Raw genomic sequence first — 15,415 nt, 5'->3', positions numbered from 1 at the left:
GAGCCTGGAGTCCTGCCTGTTGCCCACAATGCTGAGGCCTCAGAACTGCTGGACCCATGGTACTGCCCCCTGCACACTATCCAAATAATGTGGAGATGCTCAATTGGCCGGACCTGCCAGCTGTTTCTTATCTGGAGATGAACCACTTTCTTGAGCTTGCTGAGCACTCCAAGTGGGACCCATCACCAATGGAGGTGGTGGTAGGAAGTGGCCCAGGGAATGCCCCATCTGAGCCCATGGTAATGTGTTGCAGCCTGGATCCCCACTACCCAGCTCATGGTGAGAGCTGTCGCTAGGGCCCCGGGCCAGGATGCAGTGGAGTGGGAGGGCCTTTTGTCTCCCTAACCCACCCCTGGAGAGGCAGCCCCTCACCTCTCCCATGCCACACCACTTTGGTCGTTATTTGTTTGCCAGCACCGGGCTCACTGACTGTTCATCTGCCACCCTGCCCTGAACCAGGGCCAGGCTCACTGACTGTTCACCTGCTGCCCCGGCCTGAACCAGGGCCGGGCTCACTGACTGAGCAGTTTAGCAGCTAACAGGGAGTTTGCCTGGGAAAGCATCCTAGAGGAGCTCAGGTAAGTGTGGCATTTGAGAGGGCTGCATTGTGAGCTGGTGGGTTGAATTTCTGTCTGTGGTGTCTGTGCATTTGTTTCATTTTGCAGTGAGGGGCAGTTTGCATAGCGGCCTGTGTGCCTGAGCATCTGTTTTGCAGAGAGGGGCAGTTGGAAAGCGTGTTTGGCAAGTTTGCAAGGTGTGAACTGGGGAAGCTTCCTTCCAGGTGGGCCTTCAAGTGCTGATTAGATTGGAGGCAAAGGCTCTGAGCCGGGCCTAACCAGCTAGCAGCCCTATAAGAAGGCAGCCCCAGCGAACAGGAGCAGCTAACAGGGAGTTTGCCTGGGAGTTCGCCTTTGGGAGGAGCCTTCTTATACGGTGTTTCTCTTGTGCCCTTCAAGGTGGCACTAGAAACAAATAAGGGATCTCTGAAAAGGGAAAAAATGGAGAGTGATATGGCTGGTGAGAGGTCTGTTGTCATGACCTGCACGTCATGTGCCATGTTTGTCTTCCTCCTGAACGATAGAAAGGATTTTCTATGTACCAAGTGTAAGCTAGTAGCCATTTTAGAAGAGAAGGTTAAAGGACCTGAGGCACAAATATCAACCCTCAGGTCCATCAGAGAGGGTGAAGACTTTCTGGATAGAAGGCAACAGATAATACTACAGGAACAGCAGGCTACCCAAAACAAGGAGGAGAACTGGAAGCATGTTTCCTCCAGGAGGAAAAAACCAGTTCCAGCCTCTCCAATTCCAGTGGAGCTAAGTAACCGCTTTCAGCCTCTCTCCACAGGTGATACGGCAGAGATAACTGGGGCTGATACATCCCTGCGAGGTATCTGAAAAAATTCCCATGGTTTAGAAGGCATGGGATGCGCAGTCCTAGGGATGGGAGTTCTATGACCACCACCCCTAAGAGAAAAAGACGAGTGGTGGTGGTCTGGGACTCCCTTCTAAGAGGGACGGAGTCATCCATCTGCTGCCCAGACCTAGAATCCCAGCAAGTTTGCTGCTTGCCTGGAGCTAGAATTCGGGATATTACAGAGTCGCTGCCAAAAATTCTTAAACCTGTAGACTATTACCCCTTCCTACTTCTCCATGCAGGAACCAATGATAAAGCCAAGAACAACTTTGACGAGATCACAGCAGATTACGTAACCCTAGGGAAGATGATCAAGGAATACGGAGCACAGGTGGTCTTCTTGTCTATCCTTCGTGTGGAAGGAAGGGGTCCACGTAGGGATCATCGACTCACAGAGATAAATGCATGGTTGCATAAGTGGTGCAGCAGGGAAGGATTTGGTTTCTTTGACCTTTGGATTCTGTTTCATGAGCAGGGATCGCTGAGAAGAGACAGGATCCACCTCACTAAAAGAGGAAAGAGCATCTTTGCGGGCAGCCTTGCAAACCTAGTGAGGAGTGCTTTAAACTAGGTTTGTCAGGGGAAGGTGACAAGCCCGGAGGTAAGTGGGGAAGGAGGAGGGAACAATCAAGTGAATTTCTTGGGTGAAGAGGAGAAAGTGGGCCAATCGGCCCCTTCTCTAAGATGCTGGTACACTAATGCCAGAAGCCTGGGGAATAAACAGGAAGAATTAGAGGCCCTGGCACAGTCACACAAGCTTGAGGTGGTTGGAATAACGGAGACTTGGTGGGACAATTCGCATAACTGGAGCACGGTCATGGAAGGTTATAAATTGTTTAGGAAGGACAGAAAGGGGAGAAAAGGAGGAGGAGCTGAGCTCTTTGTGAAGGAGCAGTATGATTGCTCAGAGCTCCAGTATGAGGAAGGAGAAAATCCAGTTGAGTGTCTTTGGGTTAAGCATCGAGGTGGAAGTAACAAAGGTGATGTTGTAGTTGGTGTCTGTTATAGACCGCCAGATCAGGGAGAGGAGACAGATGAGGCTTTCTTCAGGCAGCTAAGTGAAGCTTCCAAATCACAGGCCCTGGTTCTCATGGGAGACTTTCATCATCCAGACATTTGTTGGGAGACCGATACATCAGCACACAGACAGTCCAGGAAGTTTTTGGAGAATGCTAGGGATAACTTCTCGGTACAAGTGCTGAAGGAACTGACCAGGGGCCGTGCGCAACTTGGCCTGCTGCTCACAAACAGGGAAGAAATAGAAGAAGTAGAAGTGGGAGGGAACCTGGGCTGCAGCGACCATGAAATCGTAGATTTCAGGAACCGGACAAAGGTAAGAAAGGTGAGCAGTAACATACAGCCCCTTGATTTCAGAAGAGCAGACTTTGACTTCCTGACAGAATGGATGAGCAGGATCCCTTGGGAAATGAAGATGAAGGGGAAAAGAGTTGAAGAGAACTGGCAGTATTTTAAAGAAGTCTTACTGAAGGCACAGGAACAAACAATCCCGCTGCATAGTAAGAAATGCAGACATGGTAGGCAACCAGCTTGGCTTAACAGGGAAATCCTTAGTCACCTTAAATTCAAAAAGGATGCATACAAGAAATGGAAACGTGGACAGCTGACTAAGGAAGAGTATAAACATACAGCTGGAGAATGCCGGGCAGTAATCAGGAAAGCAAAAGCACAGTTGGAACTGCAGCTGGCAAGGGATGTGAAGAGTAACAAGAAGGGTTTCTACAGGCATGTGACCAATAAACAGGTTATCAGAGAAGGTGTGGGGCCATTACTAGAAGAGGGAGGTAACCTAGTGACAGATGATGCACGAAAAGCTGAAGTACTCAATGCTTTTTTTGCCTCAGTTTTCACAGACAAAGTCAACTTCCATATGACGGTCCTAGACAATGCAGTATGGGAAGGTGAAGGGCACCCATCTGTAGGGAAGGAACAAGTTCTGAGCTATCTAGAAAAACTAGAAGTACACAAATCCATGGGTCTGGATTTAATGCACCCCAGGGTACTGAGGGAATTGGCAGAGGTCATTGCCGAACCTTTGGCCATTATCCTTGAAGACTCTTGGAGATCACGGGAGATACTGGATGACTGGAAGAAGACAAACATAGTGCCCATCTTTAAAAAAGGAAAGAAGGACAATCCAGGGAACAATAGACCTGTCAGCCTTACTTCAATCCCTGGGAAAATAATGGAGGGAATCCTCCAGGACTCTGTTTTGGAGTACTTGGAAGAGGGGAAAATGATCAAAAGTAGCCAACATGGATTCACCAGGGGCAAGTCCTGCCTGACTAATCTGATTAGCTTCTATGACGAGGTAACAAGCTCTGTGGACATGGGGAAGTCAGTGGATGTGATATACCTTGACTTCAACAAGGCTTTTGATATGGTCTCCCACAAACATTCTTGTCCATAAGTTAAGGAAATGTGGATTGGATCCCTGGACTATAAGATGGATAGAAAGCTGGCTTGATGGTTGGGCCCAACGGGTAGTGGTCAACGGATCAATATCTGGATGGCGGTCTGTTTCAAGCAGAGTGCCACAAGGCTCAGTTCTGGAGCCGGTGTTATTCAACATATTCATTAACGACGTGGATGAGGGACTGGATTGCACCCTCAGCAAGTTTGCGGATGACAAAAAACTAGGGGGAGAGGCAGATTCATTGGAGGGTAGAGAGAGAATCCAGAAGGACCTGAATAAACTGGAGGACTGGGCCAAAGAAATCTGATGTGGTTCAATAAGGAGAAGTGTAAAGTCCTGCACCTGGGACGGAAGAATCCAAAGCATCGTTACAGGCTGGGGACCGACTGGCTCAGCAGCAGTACAATCGAAAGTGACCTAGGGGTTATGGTGGATGAAAGGCTGGATATGAGTAAACAGTGTGCCCTTGTAGCCAAGAAGGCTAACGGCATGTGAGGGTGCATTAGGAGGAGAATTTCGAGCAGATCTAGAGAAGTAATTATTCCTCTTTATGTGGCACTGGTGGGGCCACATCTGGAATATTGTGTCCAGTTTTAGGCTCCCCAGTATAAAAAGGATGTGGATTTGCTGGAGCAGGTTCAGTGAAGGGCAACAAAAATGATTAAGGGTCTGGAGCACAAGACTATGAGGATAGGCTGAGGGATTTGGGCTTGTTTAGTTTACAGAAGAGAAGACTTAGAGGTGATTTAATAGCACCCTTCAACTTCCTGAAAGGGATCTCTAAAGAGGAGGGTGAGAAAATGTTCTCAGTGGTGTCAGATGGCAGAACAAGGAGTAATGGTCTGAAGTTGAAGAGGGAGAGGTGTGGGTTAGATATTAGGAAAAACTACTTCACCAGGAGGGTGGTGAAGCATTGGAATGCGTTGCCTAGAGAGATGGTGGATTCTGCATCCCTTGAGGTTTTTACGTCCCGGCTGGACAAGGTCCTGGCTGGAATCACTGTGGGGGTTGATCCTGCTTGAAGCAGGAGGCTGGACTAGATGACCTCCTGAGGTCCCTTCCAGCCCTGTGATTCTGTGCGAAGGAGCAGAGGAAGAGGAAGGAACAGGAGAGTGGTTGTGGAAAACTGAAATATTGCGCAAGAATAAGACAGATAAAAGGGACTACCAAAGAATGGGTGCTGGCAGGTTAAGTACCCTGTAAGCTGCATGGCCATGCAGCTTGGTACTAAGCCCCATGCACTGGCTATTAATTTCTATGCAGCGCCTCAGGGCTGCAGAAGAGAGAGATGATTCTCCCAAAGCCCTGAAGCTGCCATGGCCAGGGGAGAAGGGCCTTTCGCTCCTGGCACCAGCATAAAACTGCCACAGCTGTGGCAGTTCTGCACTGGAGCAAGCAGAGAAGCAGCCAGCAGCAGGTCTGGCTCCAAGGTAGATGCCAAAGGGCTCCGAACACTAACCTCACCCCTGAGCAAGACTCGATTCTGAGGCCAGTGTTGTTCAACATCTTTATTAATGACCTGGAGGAGGAACTGGATTGCACCTTCAGCAAATTTGCAGATGACACAAAACTAAGGGGAGAGGTATATACATTGCAGGGTAGAGAGAGCATCCAGAGTGACCTGGATAAATTGGAGGACTGGGTCAAAAAAAATCTGATGCGGTTCAATAAGGAGAAGTGTAGAGTCCTGCACCTGGGGCGGAAGAATCTCAAGCATTGTTACAGGCTAGGGACTGACTGGCTCAGCAGCAGTACGATGGAAAGGGACCTAGGGGTTGTGGTGGATGAAAGGCTGGATATGAGTAAACAGTGTGCCCTTGTAGCCAAGAAAGCTAACAGCATACTAGGATGCATTAGGAGGAGCATCTCGCGCAGATCTAGAGAAGTAGTTATTCTCCTCTATTGGGCATGGGTGAGGCCACTTCTTGAATATTATGTCCAGTTTTGGGCCCCCCAGTGTAAAAAGGATGTGGCTTTGCTGGAGCACGTTCAGTGGAGGGCAACAAAAATGATTAAGGGGTTATGAGGATAGGCTGAGGGATTTGGGCTTGTTTAGTTTACAGAAGAGAATTTAATAGCAGCCTTCAACTTCCTGAAGGGGAGCTCTAAAGAGGAGGGTCAGAAACTGTTCTCAGTGGTGTCAGATGGCAGAACGAGGAGTAATGGTCTGAAGTTGAAGAGGGAGAGGTGTAGGTTAGATATTAGGAAAAACTACTTCACCCGGAGGGTGGTGAAGCATCAGAATACATTGCCTAGAGAGGTAGTGGATTCTCCATCCCTTGAGGTTTTTAAGTCCCGGCTGGACAAGGTCCTGGATTGATCCTGCTTGAAGCAGAGGGCTGGACTTGATGACCTCCTGAGGTCCCTTCCAGCCCCATGATTCTGTGAGCTCTGACCCAAATCTCCCAGCAATGGCCAAGTCCCAGCCAGTTGGAGCTGGACACCACTGCTTATGGATGATAGCAGCATGCATGCCATGCCACAGAGATTCATGCACCCCCACATCCCCAGAAGCCAGACCTGCTGATTGTTTCTGGGATGAAGTGCATTGCCTCAGCTCTCACAGATAACAAACAGCCTGCCTTAATGAAGCTAACCAGGAGCAGCACCCAAGATCCAAGACCCAACCCCCCATTACAATCTGAGCCTCCCCAAATCCTGATGCACCTCAAACCTCACGTTTGGCACCACCCCAAAACCCACCAAGTACAGAGCCTATACTGAGCTACTCCAACAAATTCTCAACCCAGAGACCATATCCCCTCCCATAACCCCCAAACCTGAGCCCCCTCCTCTACCCTGCAGCCTCCTCCTGCATCCCAACCCCATCATCCCCAGGCCCAGCCCAGAGCCCTCATGAACTTCAACCCCGAGCTTCAAATCACAGCTCCCTCCTGTATTCTGAATCCTTCAGCCCCAACCCATCGGCCAGGTTCCCTCTCCTACACCTCTATGCCCTCATCCCCAGTACCACTTCAGAGCCCACACACCCAGCTGATGTCAGCACTCCCTCCCACAATCCTTTCCTCTCTCCCAGCCTGGAGCCCCCTCCCATAGAGCACTCTCATAGAATCATTGAATTCTAGGGCTGTAAGGGACCTCATGAGGTCATCTAGTCCAGCCTCCTGCCTAAAGCAGGATCAACCCCAACTAAATCATCGCAGTCACGACTATGTCAAACTGCAACTTAAAAACCTCTAGGAGATTCCCACACCGGTCTCCGTAATGCATTCCAGTGCTTCACCACCCTGCTGGTGAAACAGTTTTTCCTAAAATCCAACCTATACCTCTCCATCTGTAACTTCAGACCATTGCTCCTTGTTCTGCCATATGTCACCACTGAGAACAGACTCTACCCAACCTCTTTAGTGCTCCTGTTTCAGGAAGTTGAAGGATGCTGTCAAAAGTTATAGGCTACTATCATCAAGAGCAAAACCCCCATTTAGATCCCCCACCACACACTGTCTGTGACCAGAATGACTTTTGTTATATGATACATCACCTCCATACTGGTGCATAAAACAAAATTCTTTCTTCACATTGACAAAAAATTAAAAGGAACGCAACACATAGTAATATATGCATATAGTATACCGTTATATAGTCGCAGTATATGGAGGGGGTTGATACCAATAGGGTTTCTTGCTCCTAATTCCAGGAGATGCAGAGAAAAGAACATATGTAACCCAAGGGAAGGAACAAAATTTATGTTATTCACAAGGGACCACCTCGGGTTCAGCAGCAGCAAGAGTTCTGAAGGAAACGCCTCTATGTTCACCTATGTGTAGCTTATGTCTGAAGATGAAAGGGTATCTGCAACACCATCATTTAATTATAAGCCATTCGCAAGACGAGCTGCACATCACTGCTTTCAGACAGACCCTCTGTCTGCCAATCCAAATTGCTAACCAAAAATGATTCTCTTTATGAAGTAAGCTGTGCTTGACTAACCTGTTCCACTCTCAACATGTCGATGATTTGGTCAAACAAGGGGGTTCGCAGCAAGTCCCGGTGGATTAATAGCGTTTCCAGAGCATTACAGGCAGCAGGATATTCACACTTTGAATCTCTAACTGGGGTTAAAGAATGGACAATTGATTACATAACACTTTGCTAAAAAGGAAATGAGGTACAGATCTGTGGGATCATATCACATAGTCAGTATCAAATTCTCAGGATGAAAAGGCATCTACCATCTTACCTATTCTGGTGACCTTCTCTACACTGGCATCTGCATCCACGTATACGTGACAGATCCCTTCACTGTGTCCCATAACTGGGATTCCTTTAGCTGCTTTCTGGATATCCCTAACCAGCTGAGAAGAACCACGTGGAATGATCAGATCTATTAGTTTATCTAATCGGCAAAGATCTTCTACTTCCTCTCTGGTGTTCACCTGGAGTAACCAAGCCAAGAAACTATTATGGGCTTTAAGCACTTTGAGCATGGTATTATCCAGAAAGTAATGTATGTGTACTGCACACATATGGTGACAAATCAAATATTAATTTTTAGGCACTTACCAGCTGCACTGCATCCTTAACTCCATGGATGGAAAGTGCTTCTTGTGTTAGATGGTGAAGGATTTGATTGCTATGTGCTGCCTCTTTCCCTCCTTTAAGTAATAAGCCATTTCCACTGGCAATAGCCAAAGCAGATACCTGTCAGAAAAAGAGAGAAGAGATTAGCACCACAGAATGTATCTACTAACACATACAGAAGATTCACTATCTTCTCTCACTAGGAAACAGACACCAAGAACCACAATTTCTTAACTGAAACATATCACAGAAACAAATCCATATTTTCAAAATCCTGTTGGCAAGGGGCCAAGTGCTGGTTGATGTATCAAGTGACCTGAGAACTTTGGTATGAGGTACAGTCGTCCCTCAAGTTATGTGAAGGTTACATTCCCATGTACCCTCACATAACTCGAATTTCACTAAGTCGGGGGTGCGGCTTTTCCCTCAGCAGAATGCAAGTTCTGCAGCTGGGGAAGCAGCAGGAGCACCTGGAGGTCTTTTTAAAAGGCAAGTCCTGAGGTGGGGGTGGGGGCAGTTTGGGACGGTTAAGGCTGGCAGTTGGCTGAGGCTGTGTGAGGGGGGCAGGTGGGTTAAGCCTCAGGTGGGTTAGGGCTGCATGATGAGGGGGTGGAGTTGAAGTGGAGCTGCGCATGGGGGGGTTGAACTGAGGCAGGGCAGTTGAGCCAGAGCCACGTGCAGAGGTGGTGAGCTGGTATATGGGGGGGGTGTTGAACCAGGGCCACACCAGGCTGAGGGGGTTGAGGCAGAGTCATGTGCGGTGGGTGGTGAGCCAGAGCCGCATGAACGTAGCAAGCCAGGCCACAGAGGATTTAAACTAGGACTGTGTGGGCCGGGGGGTTGAGCCAGGGCCTGGAGGGAGCAGGATTTTGAGATGCGCTTAACTTGCGTTAATGTGAGTTAAGCACAACTCAAAAATTGCCCATTTCGAGGGTTTATTGTACTGGGTGAACTGGATAATTGCATGGGCTGTCCTCCTCAGGAAAATAAAAAGTATAAGTTTGTAAAATGCACCGACTACTGTCCATAACCTTCCATGGGATGCTAAGTATTGAGCTTTTCAAAAGGTTCTGAGATTAAAGTGTATTATTGTGACGGATTAGTGTTAACTACAGTTGAGTGTCTTTGGGTTAAGCTTAGAGGCGGAAGCATCAGAAGTGATGTTATAGTTGATGTCTGCTATGGACTGCCAGATCAGGGAGATGAGGATTTCTTCAGACAGCTAAGTGAAGCTTCCAAATCGCAGGCCCAGGTTCTCATGGGAGACTTTAATCATCCAGACATTTGTTGGGAGCCCAGTACAGCAGCACACAGACAATCCAGGAAGTTTTTGGAGAATGTTGGGCATAACTTCTTGGTACAAGTGCTGAAGGAATCGACCAGGGGCTGTGCACAACTTGACCTGCTGCTCACAAACAGGGAAGAACAAGTAGGAGAAATAGAAGTGGGTGGAAACCTGGGCTGCAGTGACCATGAGTTAGTAGATTCCATGATCTGGACAAAAGTAAGAAAGGTGAGTAGTAACATACAGACCCTTGATTTCAGAAGAGCAGACTTTGACTCCCTGACAGAATGGATGAGCAGGATCCCTTGGGAAACGAAGATGAAGGGGAAAAGAGTTGAAGAGAACTGGCAGTATTTTAAAAAAGTCTTACTGAAGGCACAGGAACAAACAATCCCGCTGCATAGTAAGAAATGCAAACATGGTAGGCAACTAGCTTGGCTTAACAGGGAAATCCTTAGTCACCTCAAATTCAAAAAGGATGCATACAAGAAATGGAAATGTGGACAGTTGGCTAAGGAGGATATGGCTAGAGAATGCCGGGCAGTAATCAGGAAAGCGAAAGCACAATTGGAACTGCAGCTGGCAAGGGATGTGAAGAGTAACAAGAAGGGTTTCTACAGGCCTGTGAACAATAAATGGGTTGTCAGAGAAGGTGTGGGGCCATTACTGGATGAGGGAGGTAACCTAGTGACAGATGATGCACGAAAAGCTGAAGTACTCAATGCTTTTTTTGCCTCAGTTTTCACGGACAAAGTCAACTTCCCCATGACGGTCCTAGACAATGCAGCATGGGAAGGAAAAAGTTCTGAGCTATCTAGAAAAACTAGATGTGCACAAGTCCATGGGTCTGGATTTAATGCACCCCAGGGTACTGAGGGAATTGGCAGAGGTCATTGCTGAACCTTTGGCCATTATCCTTGAAGACTCTTGGAGATCAGGGAAGATACCGGATGACTGGAAGAAGGCAAATGTAGTGCCCATTCTTTAAAAAGGAAAAGGACAATCCAGGGAACTATAGACCTGTCAGCCTTACCTCAATCCCTGGGAAAATAATGGAGGGAATCCTCCAGGAATCCGTTTTGGAGCACTTGGAAGAGGGGAAAACGATCAAAAGTAGCCAACATGGATTCACCAGGGGCAAGTCCTGCCTGACTAATCTGATTAGCTTCTATGACGAGGTAACAAGCTCTGTGGACATGGGGAAGTCAGTGGATGTGATATACCTTGACTTCAACAAGGCTTTTGATATGGTCTCCCACAACATTCTTGTCTATAAATTAAGGAAATACGGATTGGATCCTTGGACTATAAGATGGATAGAAAGCTGCCTTGACGGTCATGCCCAACGGGTAGTGGTCAATAACTCAATATCTGGATGGCGATCTGTTTCAAGCTGAGTGCCGCAAGGCTCAGTTCTGGGGCCGGTGTTATTCAACACCTTTATTAATGACGTGGATGAGGGACTGGATTGCACCCTCAGCAAGTTTGCCAATGACACAAAACTAGGGGGAAAGGTAGATTCGTTGGAGAGTAGTGAGAGAATCCAGAGGGACCTGAATAAATTGGAGGACTGGACCAAAAGAAATCTGATGCGGTTCAATAAGGAGAAGTGTAGAGTCCTGCACCTGGGACGGAAGAATCCCAAGCATTGTTATAGACTGGGGACCAACTAGCTCAGCAGCAGTATGATGGAAAGTGACCTAGGGATTATGGTGGACGAAAGGCTGGATATGAGTAAACAGTGTGCCCTTGTAGCCAAGAAGGCTAACGGCATACGAGGGTGCATTAGCAGGAGCAGGTGTAGGTTGGATGTTAGGAAAAACTACTTCACCAGGAGCGTGGTGAAACACTGGAATCCCTCGAGGTTTTTAAGTCCCAGCTTGACAAGGTCCTGGCTGGGATGATTTAGTGGGAGCTAAGCCTACTTGATGCAGGCAGCTGCAGTAGATGACCTCCTGAGGTCCCTTCCAGCCCTATGACTCTATGAACTTTCACTCCTCTGGAAAAGAACTTAGTCAACTGCTACCTAAGTAAATGTCAGTTTCAGACAGGAATTAAAACCCTAACCCTAACCCTTAAAGAATACAAACATAGCCTGATGAGCATAAATAAAGTCTGAGAACTAATGAGGTGACAATTAATGGTGTAAGTTCATGAGTCAATACTATTACACTGGAATAGGTTTTTAAAGCAAAATTCTCATGTGCACTATGGACACTGTTGTGTCACTCATTCTGGTCAGAGTTGACCAATGAACAACTCGCACAAGTGGGTGATATCTTCTGCTGTCTTCCCAACCAAACAGATCAACAGAGATTTAGGCCAGAAAATAGCATTAGAACCTCTAATGTGATATTCCATAGAACACAGGCCACAGAATTTCACTCAGTTAACACTGCATTCAGCCCAATAACTTCATTAACTACAGTATATTTTTTCAGAAAGGCATTCAGTGTATATCTGAAGACTCCACGACACAGAGAATGCACTTTGGTAGGTTGTTCGAAATCCTAGTCGTTCTCACCAATAAATACCTGTACCTTATGTCTAATTTGAATTTTTCTAGCTGCAACTTTCATTCATTGTTTCTTATTGTGCTTCTCTCCATGAGCTGAACAAGGCCTTTAGTACCCAGTATTTACTCTCAATGTAGATACTAGTACACTGCAATTAAGTCATTGCTAATCTTTTAAATATATTCTTCCCTCTCATCCTGCACCTCAAGTTTGTCTTTAGATGATAAACTTCTTGTGGCTAGGGAATGAGAAAGACTACAAGTCTGTGTAGTGAAGTGCCTACCACATTCTGAAACATACAGAATTTTAATAAGTTTCACACAAAAAGTCACATTCAATTAATTATGTAAATATAAATATTCAGAAGTGAAGATATGAAAGTTATGGTTTTCACAGTCAACAAGAAGAAGTCCCGTGGCACCTTATAGACTAACAGTTGCATTTCACGAAGCGTGTCTTTCCCCACGAAAGCTTATGCTCCAAAATATCTGTTAGTCTATAAGGTGCCATAGGACTTCTCTTTGTTTTTGAAGATAAGGACTAACATGGCTACCTCTTTGATACTTGGTTTTCACACTAACATCACACGTTAATATAATGAGGGCACAGTTAAAGTATTATTGCTTGAACACAGCAATGCACTATACACTGAAAATTAAAACGAACAAAAAACATAGCATGTGTGAAACAAGTTAACATTGCGTAACAGGAAAAGTAAAAAAAATGTGTTTCCTTATGCTAGAAGTGGGGAACTTTTGGGGGCTCAGCGTCCATTGAGACACGCAAAAAATAGTCAGGGTCCACACACAAATGAGAAAAAAGTAAAAAACCCTTTACTGACCTGGCCCCCAAGTGAGGAGGAAAAAACCCTTATAAATGTGCCCACATTTGAGAAGCAGGGGGAGGGGGGAAAAAAAAAAAAGACACTTGTCTCAGGTCTGCCTCTTCTGTGTTTTCCTTGCAGGTTCCACGTGACAGCTTGATGGACTATGCTGGATGATGGTTCTCTGAGAGTGTGGCCTAGCCATCCCCACCTTTCTTCTCTTGATTTGAACATCAAGTGGTTCTTGCTCCACTCTGTTCCGAAGCTCCTTATTTGTAACCATGTCTTGCCATTTGATGCCAAGCCCAAAGCACAAATGGAGTTGCAGCTAGCAAGGGATGTGAAGTGTAACAAGAAATGTTTCTAACAGGCATATTAGCAATAGGAGAGTGATCAGGGAGATTATGGGACCATTACTGGCTAAGAGAGGTAATGCTGTCTGTCACTATGCAGGAAAAGCTGAAATGCACAATGTTTGTTTTGCCTCTGTTCTCGCAAATAAGGTCAGCTCCAAGACTACTGCACTAGGTGACAACAGAATGGGAAGGAGATGAGCAGCCCTCAGTGGAGAAAGAATAGGTTAAGAACCTGTGATTTTTTTTATTATTGAAAAAAAGAGAGCCAGTACTCAGCCAGCTTCCCCTGACACGCACAGGCAATCCCATGTCTGGGGCTGCTGAGGTGCCAGTAACTCAGTATGGCACAAAAAAAAAAAAAAAAAAGCACTGTTAAGATCTATTTAGAAAAGTTGGATATACACAAATCCATGGGGCCCAATTTAAGGCATCCACTGCTTCTGAGGGAGTTGACAGATGTCGTTGCACAGCCTCTGGCCATTATCTTTGAATACTTGTGGAGACTTTAGGAGGTCCTGAATGACTGGAAAAAGGAAACTAATACCCATTTTTAAAAAGGAAAGAAGGAAAATCTGGGGAAACTACTGAACAGTCAGTCTCACCTCAGTCCCTGGAAAAATCATGGAGGGAATCCTCAAGGAATCCATTTTGAAGCACTCAGAATTGAGGAAAGTGAGTCAACTTGGATTCACCAATGGCAAATCATGCCTGACCAACCTGACTGCCAGCTAGGATGAGATAATCGGCTCTGTGGAGATGCAGAAGTTAGTGGATGTGGTATACCATGACTATAGCAAAGCTTTGATATGGTCACACATAGTTCTTGCCAGCAAATTAAGTATGTATGGATTGGATAAATGGACTGTAAATTGGAGACAAAGCTGGCTAGATTGTCGCGCTCACTGGGTAGTGATCACTGGCTCAGTGTCTGGTTAGTGGTCAGTTTCAAGTGGAGCGCCCCAAGGATTGGTTCTAGAGCTGGTTTTGTTCAACATCTTTTTTTTGTGCCAGTACTGAGTTACTGTGTGAGATGATTTAGTTAGGGTTGGTCCTGCTTTGGGCAGGGGAGCTGGACTCAATGACCTCCTAGGGTCTCTTAAGAAAAAAAAATACTAATGCAAAATGGAGATTAATTGGCTAGGGAGAAATATGGCAAAAAAGTATCTGGGAGGTACAGTGTATCACTAATTGAAAGAGCCAATAATGTGATTCAGTTGCAAAAAAAGCCCAAAAAACAAAACATGAATATTTTGGGGTTTACTAACGTGAGTGCTGTGTTGAGGAACAGGAGATAATTCATTAATAAAAATACTGGATAGTATCCAACTCAGGGCAGATCTTGTGAGAATGCATTAGATACATCCTCTGAGTTTGACAAATGTCTAAGGCTAAAAGCAAGTGGTTAGAAGAACATTTATCATGGTATTAAAGTTTTCAGCGGCCCCAGTTAGGACTAAGACCTACTATACTCATTAAGCATATGAGAATAAGAGTTTCCTGTACTGAAAGGGGCTTGCAACCCAAGAAAACATGTGACATGGGTAAGGGAAGAGGAATGTACATTCAAACAGATACAGTTCTTCAATTGCTTTGCAATCTGTTAAGAAGTAAAAAAACTCCTATTTGCCTATTAAGCAAGCCATCACAAACTGATTTCTCCTTAACAATGATGGCAAGAGTTGTATGACAATTAAATCCAGGTTAAGAGAACCCCTCAGAAGACAACCCTTTGAGAATTAAAAATTGAATGCTGGATGACTCCCCAACCCACCAATCACACTACTTCTCCTTTTGTTGCATGTGACAGCAGGGGACTTCACCCAATGGCCAAGAGGTCCCTTCCACTCCTATGCTGCCAAAATCAAATATATTTGTATTAATTACAACACAAAAACAAAAAATACAGTGCTCATTTTATTCGATTACAGACATTTCCACTGTAAAACAGAAACTGTTTTTAAATTCACCTAATTTGAGTACTGTAGTGCAATCTGTTTATCATGTAAGTTGAACTCTCAAACGTACATCTCAAATGCATATCTC

The 15,415-nt window shown here is 45.9% G+C and overlaps 1 protein-coding gene across 9 annotated transcripts in view; it reads right to left on the bottom strand.

The window, feature by feature from the left end:
- Positions 1–15,415, bottom strand: part of ALDH18A1 (aldehyde dehydrogenase 18 family member A1) — a 127,379-nt gene that overhangs the window by 8,977 nt on the left and 102,987 nt on the right. For all 9 annotated transcript variants that reach the window (XM_074999399.1, XM_074999400.1, XM_074999396.1 and 6 more), the window contains 3 exons: positions 8,375–8,512; positions 8,052–8,247; positions 7,802–7,923 (listed from right to left, as the gene is read on the bottom strand). In XM_074999399.1, the coding sequence (XP_074855500.1) occupies positions 7,802–7,923; positions 8,052–8,247; positions 8,375–8,512 (456 nt within the window). The remainder of the gene's footprint in view (positions 1–7,801; positions 7,924–8,051; positions 8,248–8,374; positions 8,513–15,415) is intronic.

The sequence above is a fragment of the Carettochelys insculpta genome, chromosome 7 (genome assembly GCF_033958435.1).
Source record: "Carettochelys insculpta isolate YL-2023 chromosome 7, ASM3395843v1, whole genome shotgun sequence".
NCBI classification, from domain to species: domain Eukaryota; kingdom Metazoa; phylum Chordata; order Testudines; family Carettochelyidae; genus Carettochelys; species Carettochelys insculpta.
Note: the sequence above shows the minus strand (reverse complement) of the source record. Positions and strands in the feature narration are given on the sequence as shown.